Source organism: Lemur catta, chromosome 19, assembly GCF_020740605.2.
Source record: "Lemur catta isolate mLemCat1 chromosome 19, mLemCat1.pri, whole genome shotgun sequence".
NCBI classification, from domain to species: domain Eukaryota; kingdom Metazoa; phylum Chordata; class Mammalia; order Primates; family Lemuridae; genus Lemur; species Lemur catta.
Window position 1 is genome coordinate 13536436 of NC_059146.1, and position 19534 is coordinate 13555969.

Genomic DNA, 19534 nt, shown 5'->3' on the forward strand with positions numbered 1-19534 from the left:
ATTCAGATTGGTGGGTTTGCCCCTAGGCCACTGTTAGAAGCTCAGGCAGGTGGCTAAATGAGCTCCTCTCCATGGAAGTGTGTGGCAGGCCTTGGCGGATGCCTCAGTAAGTTGTAGGACCGAAGTCACCTGGATATGTCATGGGACTGCATCTAGTGGTGGGGTGGGTCACAGGACCTTGGCAGCACCTGGATACATGCTGGGACATTGGTGAGCACCTAGGCATGTCACAGGACTGCAGCTGGCATTGGGATGGTTCACAGAACCTTGCTGGGTACCTAAGCATGTCACAGGACCTTCCCCAGTACCTGCGAATGTTGCAGGACCTTGGCAGGTGCCCAGGCAGGTTGCAGAACTTTTTTGAGCACCCACATGTGTCAGGGGAACCTTGGCCAACATCAGGATGGGTCACAAGACATAGTTGGGCACTTCAGGTCATGTGACATTGGTGGGTGCTTAGACAAGTTAGAGGGCCTTGGCTGGCACCTAGGCAGGTTGCAGGACCACAGCCAGTGGTGGGGCAGTTTGTCAGGCTGCAGTGGCTGGGCCTGTGGCTGGTGAGTCCAGGGAGATGCACGGCACCCCACCACGGAGTTGAAATGACTGGGGCTCTCCCTCTGCATAGGTCTCACTGTGTCAGCCGTTCCAGTGCTACTCAGATGGCAGCAGTGGCACTATCAAGATGGCAGTGACAGAGGCTGAAGGGTGGTGGGCGTCTGCTCATCTTGAATCCCTGGGAGGTGGCCAGTGGGGGGATTAGGGATGGTGCATGGTAACCAGTCTTAGTACACATGATAGCACCCGCCCCCACCCCTCAATCTCTCCCTGCCCTGGCCTGAGTAATGGGGAAGTGGCTGAAGTGGAGCTGACCCTTCTGCAAACCAGGCATTCTGGGGCAGAGAGTGGAAAATAGCATCTGTTGCAATGACCTGGGACCAGAATATGACAGGACGCCACTGAGCCTACTCTCTGGTGCCATGCTTCTGCACAGTCTCCAAGCAGATCCCTGGATCAGTTCAGAGGCCTGCTGTGGGCCGGGGAGAGGCCCTTTGCAGCTCTGGTTGCAGCATCTGCAGATCCGGAGATCTCCCTCTGACCCTTCCCCATGTGGGGATGTTTACCCAAAGTACCTTCCAGTCTTGCCAAGTGGGTCACCTTGCCTCTCTTTCCCTAGCTTTGTCTGTCTCCAATAACTTCTCTGATGATTCACAATGCTCTCTCCGAAATGGTCTATCGATGGGTGACCTTTTACCTGCAACCTATGATCCCTTCCTTTACAGTGGCAAGTGCGGGCTGCTTCTAGTCCACCATCTTACCACCCTCCCCAGAATTATTAATTTTAAAAAGGTAATAATTAATAAAAGTGCATCCCAGAGGAAGCAGAAGGAATTAGATGTTCAAGAGGGAGATTGCTTTTTTACAAGAAATAAATGGACTCTCTCAAGTGGAGGCTTCTGATTCTTCAACAACCCTCAGTCTCAGAGGAGGGGAGGTAAATTATCATCCTCTTGTCTGCTGCTTCCCAACTGCAGAAGAGGGTACTAGTGCTTCTAATCATTTACTTCCACCTCCCTTACAAAAAGAGGATTTTACATTTTCACCCCTTACCATACAGTTTGCAGGGCCTCCCTCTAGGCAGAGCATACCTCCCCACCTTCCTCTCAGGCATGGAAATGTGACTTGCTATAGCCACTGAAATGTGAGCTCCAGTCACAGCAAACAAAGTGAAAACAGGAATTCCATCTGTTTGCCCTCTTTCTGTTTTCTTTTATGCTAGAAGAACTGCATATCCTAACTAGAGACTGTTTTGTCAACTTGAGTTCTTCTTGAAGGAGAGGACACAATGGAGCTGCAGAAACATAACGCCTACAGCTGTCAACTTGTGACATGAGAGAAATATATGTTTCTTTTGTATTAGCCACAAAGGTTTTTGTTCTTATTGCTACGACTCAAAGCCAACTAATACAGAAGCCATTAATCTTCAAATCACCTCCGAAAAAACAATTCGTGCTTAAATGGAGTCTGTGCCATTTAGGAATTTACCCTTGATTGAGTTCCGGATCTGGTCCTCAGATGTTTCTGCCCTCCACCCTCAGGAAATCATAGTTACATACACGCTGTGAGGAAAACCTTCCGGCCTTCACACTTAGCCTTTAATAGCCTTTTGGTATCTTTTTAACAAAGCAACAGTTGCTCCTAATAACAGCTTCCAGTTAAAATGAGACAGGTACTTTTCTTGTCTATCTTCATCCTTTAGTGTGGATTCTATTGGAGCAGTGATTTTCAAGAATACTTCATGAAACATCTGCATCAAAATTATCTATGGTGTCTACTAACAATGTAGTTTCCTGGGCTCTACCCTAAACCTAATAAATCAGAACTTCAGTCAGTGGAGCCCTGAATTTTTAGTTACCACCAACTTCCAGGTGGTTATTACACACATCAAGGCTCATAACAAACACGAGACAGCTTGAAGAGGCCCAGTGGGAGATTAATGACACGGAAACTGAAGCATCAAAACTTCTTTGCTGAGATTCTTCTAAGGGCCCCTCAAAGCCTACAGCAACAAGTTCAAAAGATCATATGTTCTTATAAAATTTGAAAAGGTAGGGTATTGGAACTACCATTGGTTAACACTGCTTCCTCTTACTATCCCCCACCTCACCTTGAACACACCTCCCATCACATCAGGTGAACTTTGGATGGATCTGACCATTTTATATTCATAACTTCCACTATAAGGTGGCCTTGGAGTGGCTGCAGGCATTTTGTAATCATAAATTTATATTCTTTTTCTTAGAGTCAGCCCCCAAAATTATATAAGATTCTGGTCCCTCAGATTGGATCTGCTTGTCATGGGGACCACAGGGAGCTATTCAGTTTAACTTTATCATTTTACAAAGAAAATAAAGCTCCAAGGGGTTAATGAACATTCCCAGGCCCACACTATTTAAAGCTGACAAAGTCAATTTTGGAACTGAAGTCTTTTCATTTCCATTTCAGGGAACAATACATTGTTTCCCCCCAAATATGAAGCCGTTATTTAAAGCACTTATACTAACCTTTAGGTTATGATATGTGTATCCTCCATTATTTTTGAAGCCCATTTTTAAGTAAAAAAAAATTCCTATGAGTAGATGATAAATAATTCTTTAGGAATAAACTTATTAAACACACCTGACATTATCTTAGTACTAATTCTGCTCTTCTCTGAGGTTCTTTTTTCATTTAGAAAACTAAGATGTTAATATTTTCCCATATCTTAGAGTTATTTTTATATTAACTGAGAAAATTGCTATAATTTATTAAATAATGATATATTTTATAAATAATTTATAAATAATAAATTGTTATAGTAATGGTTTAAAAATTTTTAAGTGTTGATGTAGTTAACATAGACACTTTGTACATAGAAGGTTATTTTTAAGAAAATGAAACTGTGACAAATGAAATATATCTTAGAAATTAAGATGAATCCAGGAATACTCCTCAAGAGAGATCATTAAAAAGGAACTGAATTTTTTGGGTTACAAGGTTGGGGTTATCAATCTAGCAACACTCTGATTAAAGGGCTATCGTGTATACTTGTTTACACGCACAGACTGGGGACATTCAGGTTATACTACCAAGACAACTTTCACTTTTACTATAGAATGATACACTTCTTGCTTGAAAATAAATAGCAACTTTTCTCATGGCTCTTAGTGGAAAGGAAAGATACTTTTCTTAACCAATTACCATGATTATATTTGGTGGACATTGAGAATTTTTTTATCTGAATTAATTTTCCCTTTAACTTTGGCAACTTAGAAGCCCCCAGAAAATTTGTTGCCAACTTCCAAAAAGTTTACTGACTTGTGGTATGAGGTGTACAAATCAGAGCTGTAGGTTTTTTTTGCATCTGCAAGCCCCATTACTAATTACATCTCATCATGGCAGACGTCTTCAACCCAATAGATTAAATTTTTTCTCAGGGGCCAATGGCATCATTGATTAATCCCACGTAACAAATATTTCTAAGAGATTTTTTAAAGCAATCTGTAAATTCTAATGCATGATAAATATTTAAGTTGTTATTAACCCAGAAACCAAATCACATATTTCTGAATAATCTAAAGGAAGCATATACTTTCCACGGGTCCAAAGAAACAGTTATTACGGCTACATTTCAGCAAAGATAGGTGTAATGCAACAGGGCACCGAAATTCAAATATGTGGCTGCATGACTGAGTTTAATGCTGCCAATCTACCAGGAAAATATTTTCCATCGGTCACTAACAATAATGTGACTTTAATGTCACCTTGAGTTTCCTGTGACCAGAGACATTAGCTCTTTTAGGAATGTATTCTAGTAAGTATTTAGTCAGGATCTTAGAAAGTCATGAGTTAATAAATATTGAGTGACTGTTTCTGTTTTTTAACAGATGGGAGCTTCTGTTTGCTTGTTTCTCTAATACTTTGTTGGTCACAACCCACTCAGAGATTGTCTTTCAGTTTTGCCAATGTTAATCTTAAGTCCTTCAGAGCCAATGATCCATTACAATGTAGATCACACTTTGATTAAAGCACCTGGCTGATGAATACATTGGCATCAAAACAAAGAAGAGACACTCATCTTTTGAAACTCTGTTGAAATTGGCAGAGAAGGAAGTGGAACTTTCTATGTTAACTTGGAAATAGAATCATCTTCACTGATATCTGGCCATGCAAATGGTTCAGAGATAGATTAAGCGCTAATATTAGCCAAACAGTAATAGAATTTATTATACCTGATCATGCCATTAGAATTTTTTTAAAGAGCAGTGAAATTCCACCAAGCAATTGAAATTAAGTATAGAAATTTGAAACTAAGATCAACTCTGGAATTGTGGCTTCTTTATTCCTATATCAGCTATGACTTTCAAAAATATGTTTAAAACACTGAACATTTAAATATACTGTGATTTCAGCAATTTGCACTATGTGTTACACCCAGCAGATATTAAATAAATATTGAATAAGTGAAGGAAGTAAAAAAGGAAGGAAGGGAAGGAGGTTGGGAGGGAGAAAATAAACTCCATGACATAAAAATTATAAATATCCACATTTTTCAAATGCAAATATTGAGGCACAATGTAATTGACTCACATAACCCAGCTAACAAGTATTGTTATTGAACTTTGAGGTACAATGACCTAACTGTAAATTCACTTGATTCATCTCCACGATGTGCTGTAACATAATGGTAGTTCTAAGTTAATGGCAATTATTTAGATTTGTGAAGCAACATGAAATACTGGTTGAGGACTCAGGCCTTGAAGTGGGTAGACTTAGGGTCAAGTCCTACTCAGGTAATTAATATCTATGTGTAAAACAGAGATGATAATAGAAGTCATTTCATCCTGCCATGTGTAAGATGCTAAAGTTCAATAAGTAACACCTACTTCTATTACATAATAACTTGTAACAACTAGAAATTATAGGATCATCTAGCATAGGAATAATTCTCAAAACAGATTCATCAAAAACACAAGGCTGTGACTTTCCAATAGACATCTATTTCATTATCTCTGTATAATCTTACATTAATCAAGAACTTTGCATATCTTCCTATTTTTGTTTAATTAAATACCAATAATGGCACGGACTACATGATTTTTAAAACACAGTTGCTCCCATTTAGTCCTTCACTGGCAAAAGGGAACTTCCTCAACAATGTTCATATAAAGGTCTTTTAAATAATCACAATAGCTTGAGATAATCACAGACTCAAAGAAATAAAATATAGTTAAGATTGAGAAACCACATGAACTTTTGACTATTCTCTCTCTCCCACCACTAGTTTTTCCTTCCTGCTCTTTCCAGAACTTAGATTAAAATCTTCATCCATTCATTTTTCTCATCCTTCAAAAAGAATTTGAGTCAATATTATATAGCTGTAATACACAGAATTAGATACATAGAAATTTTCAAGTACGAAACAGTAATACAATTTCATTATTTCAACTGAAAAAAATATAGAAACATGAAACCCACAACATACAGCACAGTCATCCAAACAGCCAAGCTGCATATTGTAGCTACTCTGTGCATGACTGGCCATGGTGCCATGTGTACATGCTTGTGTGTGTGTACTCACATTATTTAGCAACGACTATTTAATCACTTCTATTTTTAACTCTCATTTTTGTTCCTAAATTGCTCTCTAAATCATGTTAGAATTCAACTTAAAATTATGTTATATTTTCCATATAATGTCGTTTTTGATATAAAATAGAAAATATGGTGAGAGTAATACAAAAAAAAGATGATCAATTAAAATTACTCAGAATAGAACACCTGTGTTTTTTTCTTTGAAATAAAGAGGAAATGGGCCACCAGAGGACCCAAATTACATTCCTGAGGTGATAGCATGTTATGCTTTGTATATGTTTCCTCAAAACACACCAAATACTGAATGGGTCAAAGCTCCTCAGAAATGGAAAAAAAAGCAGAAAAAGACTGCCAAGTTGGCAACAATAACTTACCTATCTTTGTTTGAAGAGCATCAACTCAGTTATCATATGTCTGACTAGCTTTTCTCTTATTGCCAATAGAAACCCACTGCAGCATATATAAGAGCTGAGATTTCTTGTCCTTTCTCACCTTTATTTGCCATCTTTCAACTGGCAAGAGTCATTGTGACCAGCAGATTAATCAGCCTGAAGAAGAATCCTCACACCAAGGTAGGTGCTTGGAAATATGAACTGAAGAACTTTTACTTAGAATATTAAATTTTTCTCAGACTTTCAAAGATAACATTTTCATGGGCTTTTTATAGAATGAATTACACATTCATTTTTACCAAAAAAATAAGTGCTTTACATGAAATTATAAGTCATTTAACATATTAAATTTTGAAAAATTCTACATGTCAAAGTATTTATGTTGGGCATTTGGGACAATCAGTCCATCCAAGTACACGATGGACTTTCCCTCCAATGTACCTTAAGAGTCTTTAAACTTCATAATGAGAGAATACTCTCAGATGTACTCTAAAAGAGGGAATTAGCCTATATTTTCATTATTAGTTTTTCTTTTGTTTTTCAAGCTTCTTATAAGAATGGATTATAGGAAAAGTAATGTCTAAAGGAATGGCCATATCCACATATAATTGAATATCCAGTAACATTTTCTCCCTAGGATTCTTTCAAGACTTGCATTGTTCAGCCAACACACTACTTATGGGCAAAGGTGACAGTCAGGAAACCCATCTGCACAATGGTGCATGGAGTTGCTTTTCCAAAACTCAGGCAATCATGTACTTGAAATATATTGTACATTTTGAGCCAATTGAGAGTAAAATACCTGGACACTTCTGTTTTCTTTGCCCTGCTCTTTGATCTACCATATTTGGATTTTTGGAAGCACTTTGAGACTACTCATTATGGACTAAAGTAACTTAATACAATGTTGTTAAAATGGACATATATTATGTGACTTTTTTCCCTTAAATTATATCCAATGATACTTATCATTTCCTTATTTTTGAGGTGTTCCAAGAATTTAAACTTATAACATGTGTTCTTTTTTTTTGAGACAGAGTCTCACTTTGTTGCCCAGGCTAGAGTGAGTGCCGTGGCATCAGCCTAGCTCACAGCAACCTCAAACTTCTGGGCTTAAGCGATCCTACTGCCTCAGCCTCCCGAGTAGCTGGGACTACAGGCATGCGCCACCATGCCTGGCTAATTTTTTCCATATATATTTCTAGTTGTCCATATTATTTCTTTCTATTTTTAGTAGAGACGGGGTCTCGCTCAGGCTGGTCTCGAACTCCTGACCTTGAGCGATCCACCCACCTCAGCCTCCCAGAGGGCTAGGATTACAGGCGTGAGCCACTGTGCCTGGCCTGTAACATGTGTTCTGATGAAAATGTTAGTATCTCAAACACAAGTCTATAAAAATCTATAAATAATGTAACCACTATAGAAAATACCAAAATGTCCAAATGTAAATAAATGTCCCTTTCAAAGTAGTTACTTATAAAGGCAAAAACCTTACTTATAAAAGCTTCTACTGCTCAGAACACTTTATGAACTCTTGGGCATTATTCTAGTGTCATTTCACAAGTCAAAAAATGAAAACTAGTCCCATCATATTATAGTCAAATTGTATAACTCTACCAATATTTCCCAAAATTAATACTGAGTCCAAAATAATGTTAGGCAAATTCCTTAAAAATGATACAATAGTATACCTGCACTACATTATACCCCATTATATTCTATGTGTTGTGAAATGTCCTAAGGAATACTTTTTGATTTAAAGAAACCAATGCTGATCAGCCATTGTGCTTACTTTCAGGGACACCCATAAGGACGAAACCACTGTCTTTAATCTTGGGCCTTTGTGCTCTTGTAGCACGTTTCACAGTAAGTACATTAATAAATTATTATAACACATCTTCATATTTTTCTCTTTAACTATTATTTCAGATTTCATCTTACATTAATTATGTTACCCTTTTTTATACATTAATACCTACCAATCATTGATGAAACACTGTTCTACTGCTTTAAATTTAAATTTAAAATCTAATTTAAGTTAAATAGCCAACATGGCTGACAGCCACCATATTGGACAGCTCATGTATATAGCATCAGATTGCATTATACAGATAAGTATAAATGTGGGTCCCATACTCTAGTAATTACTCAAGTTAAGTAAAACTCTATAAAATGACATAGTTAGAACAGTTATTATTAAAATGTGGTTCTTGTATCATTCACACCAGAATCACCTGACTCATTTGTTAAAAATTTAGTTTTTTTCCTCAAACATTCAAAGATAACGTTTTCATGGGTTTTCTATAGAATGAATTATACATCCATTTTTACAAAAAAAAGTACTTTACATGAAATTATAAGTCATTTAACATGTTAAATTTTGAAAAATTCTACATGTCAGAGTAAAGTATTTATGTTGGGCATTTGGGATAATCAGTCCATCCAAGTACACAACTGACATGTTCTCACTTATAACTGGAGCTAAATGATAGGTATATACGGTCATTAAGTGGTGTAAGGGACATTGGAAACTAAGAAGAGGGGCTGGGTAAGACGAGAGTGAGGGAATAAAAATAATCCACAGGGTACAATGTACACTATTTTCTGGTGACCGTTACCCAAAAAGTCCTGACTTCAGCATTATACAATTCCTCCATGAAACAGAAAACATTTGTACCCCCTAAATCTATTGATGAAAAAATAGATTTATATATATAAAAAATTATAGACCTCATCCAAGACTAAATAAGAGTATCTAGTAATGGGTCATGGGAAGATGTATTTTGCCAAGGATTCAGGAGACTCTTTGCTTGCTAAATTTTGAGAAATACTAATTATATCAGCACCTATCATGTATAAAGGACTGGGTTAAGCAACACTGAAGATACTAAATATCATAGAAAATTATCAGGGATTTAAAAAAACACATATTTTTTAAATAGTGGAATGATACTCAATTTCAAAGTATAGATAGATTTATTCCAGTGTTTCAAAGAGTAGATTAATTTTGGTGTAACTTCTGCCAAAGAACTATAACATCTAGTATATCAAATGGAAAAACATGAAAACATTTTTTTCAGAAGACTAGGATTTCCACAAAGCAGACAACAAGAAGTTATATCATTCTGAAACATGAAATGCAAAATAATGTCTCTTCCATCTACTTCCAGAAACTTGAATAAAAGTCAATCATTCAAAGGTGACTGAGGAAGTCTGACAGTGGCCATATTACTGAGTACATTGTAGGTGGACAAAATTTTTGATAAGCCAATAAAACATATTAATGTATCGAAAGGTCATATTATGTCCTAATGATTTACTTGACCTTAAAGCTGATTTTCAATATTTCCATGTCCTCAGGATATAAGAGAAAAACAGTTCGTTACTTTAAAGTATTGGGCTTTGATTATCTAAACAATAATTTTTTTTTTCAAATTGAATTTGAAAAGGAGAGATTCCAATAATATAAGAGGCTTAACATAAGCAGTTTAAATAGAATAAGGCTTTCCTCAACTTAACTACATGAGATTCATGATTAGTAATAATTACTATTGGAAAGGTGATGGATAGCATGTCCTATATATATATGATATATATTATATATACAAATATGTATAAAGAACAAATGGATGAGGTAAGTAGTAATATTCAGCCTGTCATCTTTTCAGTGTTTTCACTGTTATAGGTAATTTTCATAATGTTTTGCATATATGATCTCATTTAAACCTCAAAGCAAATCTGACTACTATTAATCCCATTACAACATAAATAAATATAGCTTCAAAGTTTCCATGTCTTAGCTGGACTGTTCCTAAACCAAGGAATGCAGATTAGCTCCAACTGTAGCCCTCTGAGAGGGTAGTGTTTCTTTCTAACATAGTGCTGTCATCATTTTTGCTGAGTTCATTACCTTTGGCCAGTTGTGGAAAGGGAACTAATCACTATGATTGAGTTAAGAAATTAAGAAAACAACAGATATGTACCATGAAGATTTTTTCATTATATAATACATAGATCAATAAAATATTTAGACACTCTTAGGGTGCCTTTAGCAGGCAAGAGTACTTTCAGCTAATTTTTTAATTGTCTCAACAATAAAAATGTTGTGAAATATTTTCCTACATTAAGTATTTGTTTTCTTGATGATTGAAAATCAAGTCCTAAACTTGCATACACCCTGAGTAGGCTTTGGATTGGCAGCTGTGGGTAAAATGCCCTCCAAATCCAATGAACTGTCACTAGCTAGGGAGGCCAAGCATAAGGCCTGGTCCCACAGAAGTGGCTTGGCATTGTTTCTTTGTTTCATTGGTGACATCAATTAAAGATTTTTCCTGTCATGTTGGGGACAGAAGCCAGGTTGGGGAGTGACTAGGAAGTGAGCAGGAAAGCTGGCAAATCTACAGTCCCTTTTCACAGAACTTCAATATGAAGGAAAGAGGTGAGAAAAATGTGATAAGAACGAGAATACAGGTGGCTGAAAGTTAACATTTCTTAAGCAAGGAAGTAATATAAAAGGATGTATTTTTTCTTTTCAAAAGATCTCTGTAACCTCTCTGCATTTTGCAGGGGAGGGGCAAGTATAGAATGAAGATAGTAAAATTAAGGGGTCACTACAGTAATTCAGGTAAAAACAAATGACTTAGTGTAGAGTAAAAGCAGGAAAGATAATGAATGGTTGGATTTAGAATTTGGGAAGTAGGGAGCAAAGCTGATAGAACTGGGCAGGAAAGGTGAGTTGAACGTAAGAGATAACTGTTTTCTGAAAAAAAAAACCCAATCACTTAAGTGGCAGATATTGCAATTACAGGAAGTAAAAGGAAAAAGTGACAGAGACAAGTCCCTGAGGAAACACTTGTAAAGGAGAAGGAAATACCTAGATATCAATGACTTTATGGTTGTGTAGCCAATAAATCAGGGAAGTTCATTTCTAATTGCCTGCAATATCTTGATGAAGTGGGAGGAAAACCAGGTTGATGGAGCTGGATGAGGGCTCAGGACAAGGTAGAAAACTTCGATAAAATCGGCACCAACTTGGAAAATGGCAGGCCTCTAGGGAAGGAGGTAGAGCTAATCTAAGACACTCAAAAGGATTTCAGGCAGCACTTGAATGACCTACATTTGGGATGGGACAGTGCTTGTGACATCCTCTGCCACTGTCAAGAAACTGAAGTTAGAAATGGAGGAGACAGGCTGGTTTAGGCCAATAACTCAAGTTTGAAGTTAGTAAGCGCAATGGACCAATCAAACAAATAGGTAAAGAAGTGAGGACCACACAAGTAAATGTAGTTGTGTGTCCTATATAAACTGTCTGCTCCAAGCAGCCTGCACTTTTTATCATCATTAGAGTAGCATTTGGTCTTTCTTACACCAGAGCATTTACATATTTTCCCTCTGTTTGGCATGGCCCTCTGCTCAGGGTCTCACAAGGCTAAAAAGATGTTGCCAGGGCTATATTTTTTTTTCTGCAGTTCAGGTTTTCTTTTAAGCTTCTATTATAGTTGTTGGCAGAATTCAGTCCTTTGGTGGTAGGACTAAGGTCCCTACTTTTTTGCTGGCTATGACCCAGGGGCCACGCTCAGCTCCTACAGCCCATTTACCATGTATTTCCATGTGGTCCTCTCCACAACATGGCTCCTTGATTAGAAACCAATAGAAGAGCATTTGCTGCAGCATCAAATCTCTCTGATGTCTTCTGTCTCTGACACTGTAGCACCTGTTTGAAAGGGCTCACCTGATGAGGTCAGGCCAGCATATGCCAGCAGGGAGCAGAAATCTCAGGACCATCTTAGTATTCTGCCTACCCTTATCATTGACTTTGAAATGTATGATTTAAAATTCTTTACTTCTTTTTTCCCACAGCCTGGTGAGAGTCAGTTTGGCCCTAGGGGACCATACCCACCTGGACAACAGCCTCCTCCTCCACCGCCTTATCCTTTTGACCCAGGACTTGTTGCACCTCGTCCGTATGGTCCAGGGAGAATTCCACCACCTCCTCCACCTCCTTATGGCCCAGGGATAGCTCCTCCCCCTCCTCCTTTCCCTTAGGCCTATCCACCTGGACCTCCGGCTTCCCCTGTATACCCTCCAGTTGACCCTGCCTCCCCTACTTCTGTATCCCAAATACAAACAACTACAACAGGTGCCATGTCCACCACAACTGACACCACTACCACTGTAACTACAGCCTACTCCCCAAAATACAAATTCCAACACTGCTGCTCAGAGTCTTTTGGATAAATTCTTTTCCATTTTTGGATGAGAATGAGATATTCCAAAATCTCTGAGCTTTGGGAAGAAATAATCTTAGAAAGAAATTGTGACACAACCCCCACAAACATGTTGACAGTGAGATGAAAATAAAGAATTGAGCAACAATATGAAGTCTCCACTGTGGTTATCAGAGCCCCAGTTTGCCTCCAGTTAAGTCACCACATGAATATTAGTGCTGCCAGAAGTCTGGCCTTGTCCCACGAGGCCAAAGAGGTAATTAGGGGAAAATGCAATGGGCCACCTGACCTTGCAGCTTAGGCTATGAAGCTGTAAGGGTAGGCAACAGGATTCCCCCTTGAGTACTGCAGTCCATCATACAATTGCAAAGCCCAGTATCTAAACATGCTAATAGATACTAAAACTAAAAAATCTTAGCCCACACCACAGCATTCCTCCTAAAAATTCCTGAGTACCATCTGATCATTAACACAAGCTGCCAGGTTCAAAAGCAGAAATACTTTTCCATATAATCTAAATATCTAACCAAGATATGGGGCACAAGTCTTGGAATTTGATATGAAAAATTTTCAAAGCTAATAAAGAGACAGGAGATGGTTTCAGATAACAATAATTACGAGACTGAAGACTGAGATTTCCATGTATCTATTGCTTCTAATTATAAGTTGAAGTTTTAATCAAAACCATTCTATTTAGGAAATGGCCTCATTATATCAGGAGAGCTACATTCTTCCATTTTTGACTGTTGAAGGATAGAACTTCTTTCTTCCAAGACACTTAACTTACCACACTGCCATCAAACCAAATACTTATGAAACAAAATACCTCAAAGATACCTATAACAAGCACCAATTTTTATATGTGCTTAATGGTCTCTTTTATTCCATAGATGACTTTTTGAGAACCTATCATGATACAAGGACCATTCTAGTAGCTGAACAAAAACCAGTAATGATGATGATCAAAGTCAATATCCTCATGGACCTTATATGCTAGTGAGACATTAAAAAAAGTAGACACACATAAATGAAATTTAAGAAATGAGTACTCTGAAAAACAATAAAGAGGTATAGGGAGACACCAAGTAGTGGTGATTGGCTGCTTTCTATGGGATAATAAGGGAGAAGCTCACTGATGAAGTGACATGTGAGGAAAGACCTGAAGAATATTAAGAAGCGAGGTATTAAGCGATCTAGAGAAAGAGTATTCAAGGTAGAAGGGACCAACCATGCAACGATCTGAAGCAGCAATGGGTTTTGCGTGCAAGAGGAGCTGAAGAATGCTAATGTGGCTTACCCTCAGTGAGAAAGAAGACAGTTGAGGAGAGGTGATATCAAGGAGGCAGAGACGGAGCACCTCATAAAGGGCTTAGATTCTGAACTATACTCTAGACACTATGGGAAATCACTTCAACTTTAAATGAGGAAGTAACTTTACCCCTGAATGACATTTTCAAAACATCATGACTTAGGCTGCTCTATGGATACTAACCTATTAGAAGAGCAAGACCAGATGCTATTTTAGGAGTCCTGGTGATAGAAGTGGCAGCTTAGTCAAGAATGGAATCAATGTAGACGTGAATGAGTAGTCGGCTATAGGATACAGCCTAAAAAAACATCCAAATGTATTTGATAAAGTGTTAAATCTTGGGTTCAAAGGAAAATAAATAATCTAGAAATTACTCTGATAATGATGTCCTAAGCAATTGTGTGAATAATGGTTTCCTTTAGTGAGATAGGGAGACTGGAGAAAGATCAGGGTGTAAGGGTTTGGAATATCGTAATTTCTGCATTGGACATGTTGAGATAGAGATATTTTTAACTTTTGTATTATTTTTGTATTGCTGTCATTTCGTATTACCACAAACTATGCAGCTTAAAACAAGAAAAACTTATTCTCTCTCAATTCTATAGATAGAAGTCCAGGTAATAATATCCCTCAGCTAGTTCCTCTTCTTAAAGTTGCACAAGGCTAAAATCAAGGTACCATAGGGCTCTGTTCCTATTTGGGGGGCTCTAAGGGGAAATCTGTTCTGAGGCTCATGTATCTCTCCTGTGCATCTCTTCTTCCTGATTCCTCTTCTGCCACATCTCTCTCACTGAAGCCAGAAATAGCTGTTTGTTTTTCAGGTAAATTTCCATCCCCTGGTTATTTAAGAACAAACGGAATAAGGTAAACTGAGAGTTTAATGTCTTGCTTTGAGAATTGGAGACAATCCAATTGCTGGTAATGACAATATCTAAGGGATTACCATGAGTGTGGTTGGCATTGAAGAAAATAGTGTTGGCTTTTGAAATCCCAATGTTGGGAGTAAGGAGGTCAAGGAATTGAGAGGCCATGACATGGCATAAATCATTTCCAGGGGTATTAATGTCACCAAAGGTAATGAATTAAGGGGCAGTGGAGAAGACAGTACTCAAGTGATAAAGTCTTTCATAAATGGTGATTAGTGACTGGGTGGCAAGAAATTATTTCAGTAAAGAAGAGTAGTGAGCGAGTATGGGTTTTTGGAACCCATACTGGGGTGATGGAAAAGAGATATGGCCCAGAAACAGCAATGAAGGCAACATCATCTACCTGAATCCCAATCCCTGTGGAACAGAGTATGGAGAAAATACAACCACCTCTACTGAGTACTCTAGTAGAAGCAGTGTTCTGGGGATACAGACAAGTTTTGCAATATATTACTGCAAACACTCAGAGAAGAAACAGATACACAGATTAGCGCTGATAAATTTTCCCAAGTTTAAGAGAGCAAAGTTGATGTTTGTGAAATAGGAGAAGAAGGAGGGATTGGGGCCAACTAGATGATGACACAACCATCTGGGGATGAGAGTCTGGGTATAGGTGGATGATCTGAGAGACCGCAAACTTTGGAGGAGTAAGATAAACAAATATAAGATATGCTGAGATTAGTCCTGAGGCCCTTAGGGAAAAGTGGATAATCTGTTCTAATTATATCTTCTTGCTCAGGATTGTTCTCCCAGGGTGAAAGGGTCTTAACAAAAACACCCAGACCAAACTCCACTTCAATGTTTTCTTAATTTGTTCAATATGACTTACTAACCATCATGTACCAAGAACTGTGATAATTACTTGGAATTAATAAGAGATCAAAACTAAGCTGTTAGCCCTCCTGGGGCTTAGAGAATGTCAAGGAAAAGAGGGTTTTTTTTTTGTTTTGTTCTGTTTTGTTTAGTTTGTCAATACTGTGAGCAACCCTTATCCCCTCAATTTCACCTTGATATTATTTGGTTGGTAAATGCTTAAATTAGGTACATACTTGCTTTAACAGTTTTGGTGTCTACAGTGAAAGAAATATGTGCTTATCATTACATCTTTAAACAAAGCTACTCCTCAAAGGTGTCTTGAAATTCATGAACAATCCATTTAATTATAAATATATTATCACCAGAAAAGAATACAAGGAATACCACTCTGTGCACAGCCAAAAAAAATTATTTTTCAATGATACATAATTCTGAGTTTTTGCCTTTCCCTTGGAAAGTATCACAAGTTCCATCCACGTAGGTCATGAAAATACCACACCAGTGACTGCTGAGTCCCTTTAAAATCAGAAAAGTACATGCCTGAAGCACATTCAACCACTGCCTAGCATGAGAGAAAGACATGAAACAAGGAATAACTAAAAGAGTTAATAGAGAGCAGGATTCCTGGAAGTGAGCTGGAAAAACAAAAGTAGGGTTGCAACAGGTTTAATATTTGAAATTGAGAATTTGGTGTCCATGCAGAACAACTACCTGGAATTTATTTCTCTCTCAACTGCTCTTTGTCTCCAGGTACTACACTTATGTTTGGATCTTTTTTTTTTTTTTACTTTTTCTTAATTTCCTTCACACACACATCTGTAACCACCACCTCATCATTTGCAGGCATTTTAACCACCATCTCATTGTAAGGACATATACTGTCCCAAACCTTACCCCTACAACACAGCTCCCCCATCATAAGTCACCTCATGTTTAAGTTTTGGGTAACAGTGCACCTGCACCAACAACTCTCTGCTGCCCCCGCACCCCAAATCCCCATGACTTGACAACTGAAACTCAACTTTTGTGACTACTAGTCACATGACCTTTCTTTTAAATTCACAAGTAGCGCTGTGGAATAAAGTCACTGTTAAAAGATAGTAATTCTCCATCACATATGTTAATTATACCATGATTTTAATATTAATATTTTAACCTAACATTAGAAATTCCTCTTAGCCACTTTTTTTCTTAAGGAATTAGTTAAGAAAAAAAAGATTTATTACTGAAGTATCATGTGATTGCACAATTATGAAGAAAAGATATATTTATAATAGTATTCAAATAACTACAATTAGAGAGGCAATATTTTTGCATTTTGTTTGAATGAGAAAATCTAGAAATAATGATTATGTCAAAAGAAAATTAAAAGTTTAGCAAAAACATTAAATGTTTAAGAATTATTTTTAGATAATAGATATGATACCGATGGCAAAATTAACATAAGTATTTCACATGTCTAACTATATATATATTTTTAAGTTATGTTAACAGTTACATTTTTCTGTCCAGGGTTTTAAGTATGTAAGGTCAAAATCAGAGTCGGAAGATCATTTTAATGGAAATATTTCTTGGTTTCTTTTATGAGCTTACATTATGAAATCAATAAAAACACCATAAATTTTTGACAACAGAAAATCCACACATAATTTACACCATCATATCAAATCCATTTTAATTTTTACTTATATTTCCCAGGCCTCTATGTGAATAATTTACATAAAATATAATATTTAAACATTCCACTTATTGTTACAATATAAGCATCTTTCAAATTTCTACAAAGTCTTCACTATTACTTGCAACCATATTTTGAATTATAAGTAAGACTAAAATGAACATTTTTGGTTGTTTCTCTATTGGTTAATTTATTGAGGATAATTTGCAAGACTGAGTTTTTTAAGAAGAAAAAAATGAGAACTACAAGGAGAAAATGAATGACAAATGTGTGGAAATAAGAGTCTCACTAGTGCTCAAATTATAAAAAATAATGGGGTAAGAGGTAAGTAACAAAAGAGGTTTCATATTAAAAAGACCAAAATGGGTACAATGATGGCTTAAAAAGGTAATGCTATCAAGTACACAATTTTTTATCAGAAAAGATGAATTAAGAATTATATGCAGTTGAAAACAGAAAATTGAATTATTAATTTTAGAAAGGCAATAATTAATAAAAGTGCATCCCAGAGGGAGCAGAAGGAATTAGACTTTCAAAGAAGACTGCTTCTTTACAAGAAACAAATGGACCCTCTCAAGCAAAGGCTTCTGATTCTTCCACAACCCTCAGTCTTTTGGAAATTAAGATGAATCCAGGAATACTCCTCAAGAGAGATCTTTAATGAGGAACTGAATTTGTTGGGTTACAAGGTTGGGGTTATCAATCCAGCAACACTCTGATTAAAGGGCTATTGTGTATACTTGTTTACATGCACAGACTGGGGACATTCAGGTTATACTACCAAGACAACTTTCACTTTTACTATAGAATGATACACCTCCTGTTTGAAAATAAATGGCAAATTTTCTCATGGCTCCAGTGGAAAGGAGAGCTACTTTTCTTTAAAAATTACCATGATTATATTTCATGGACATTGTGAATTTTTTTATTTGATTTCATTTTTCTTTTAACTTTGGCAACTTGGAAGTCCAGGGAACATTTGTTGCCAACTTCCAAAAAGTGTATAGACCTTTGTGGTGTGGGTCCCCTGCAGCATCCATGTTGTCCAAATCAGAGCTCTAGCTCTTTTTCAGTCTACAAACCTTATTATTAATTACATTTCATCATGGCATCATTGATTAATCCCACACAACAAATTTTCTATAGGAATTTTTAAAAACAATCTGTAAATTCTAAAGCATGAAAAACATTACCTTGTCATTAGCCTAGAAACTAAATGACCAATTTCTGAATAATATACAGGAAGCACACATGTTCCACAGATCCAAAGAAACAATTATTACTGCCATATTTCAGCAGAAATAAGTATAATAGAATTTGGCAGTAATTTTCAAATATGTGGCTGCATGACTGAGTTTAATTCTGCTAATCTAATCATATCAAGAAAACGGTTTGCATTTCTCACATAAATCTCTGCACTAACAATGATGCGATTCTACTGTCACCTTGAATTTCCTGTGACCAGAGACATTAGCTCCTTTCGGTATTATTGTAGTAAGTATTTAGTGAGGTTATTTTAAAGTCATGAGTTAATTAAAGATTAACTTGAGTGACTGTTTCCTTTTCTGAACAGACAGGTGCTTCCGTTTGCTTGTATTCGTCTACTCTCTTGTTAGTCACAACCCACTCGGAGATCGTCTTTCAGTTTGGCCAATGTTAATCTTAAGTCCTTCAGAGCCAATGATCCATTACAATGTAGATCACACTTTGATTAAAGCACCTGGCTCGTGAATACGTTGGCACCAAAACAAGAAAGAAGAGACATTCATCTTTTGAAACTCTATTGAAATTATTAGCAGAGAAGGAAGTGGAACTTTCTATTAATATGTTAACTTAGAAAGAGAATCATCTTCACTGATGTCTGGACATGCAAATGGTTCAGCAATAGACTAAGGGCTAAGATTAGCAACCAGTAATAGAATTTATTATACTTGATTATGTCATCAGAAATTTTTAAAGGTCTGTGAAATTCTAACAGCGGAAATGAAATTAAGTACTGTAATTTTAAAACTAAGATAAACTCTGGAAGTGTCTCTTCTCTATTCCTATACCAC

General features: G+C 36.9%; 1 protein-coding gene across 1 annotated transcript; it reads left to right on the forward strand.

Moving 5' to 3' along the window:
- The first annotated feature begins 977 nt into the window (after positions 1 to 977).
- Positions 978 to 12569, forward strand: LOC123624161 (submaxillary gland androgen-regulated protein 3A-like). Its single transcript, XM_045531792.1, has 3 exons — positions 978 to 1146; positions 8287 to 8390; positions 12384 to 12569. Exons 1-3 carry the CDS (start codon positions 978 to 980, stop codon positions 12567 to 12569), a joined length of 459 nt encoding a protein of 152 aa, XP_045387748.1.
- The last annotated feature ends 6965 nt before the right edge of the window (positions 12570 to 19534 follow it).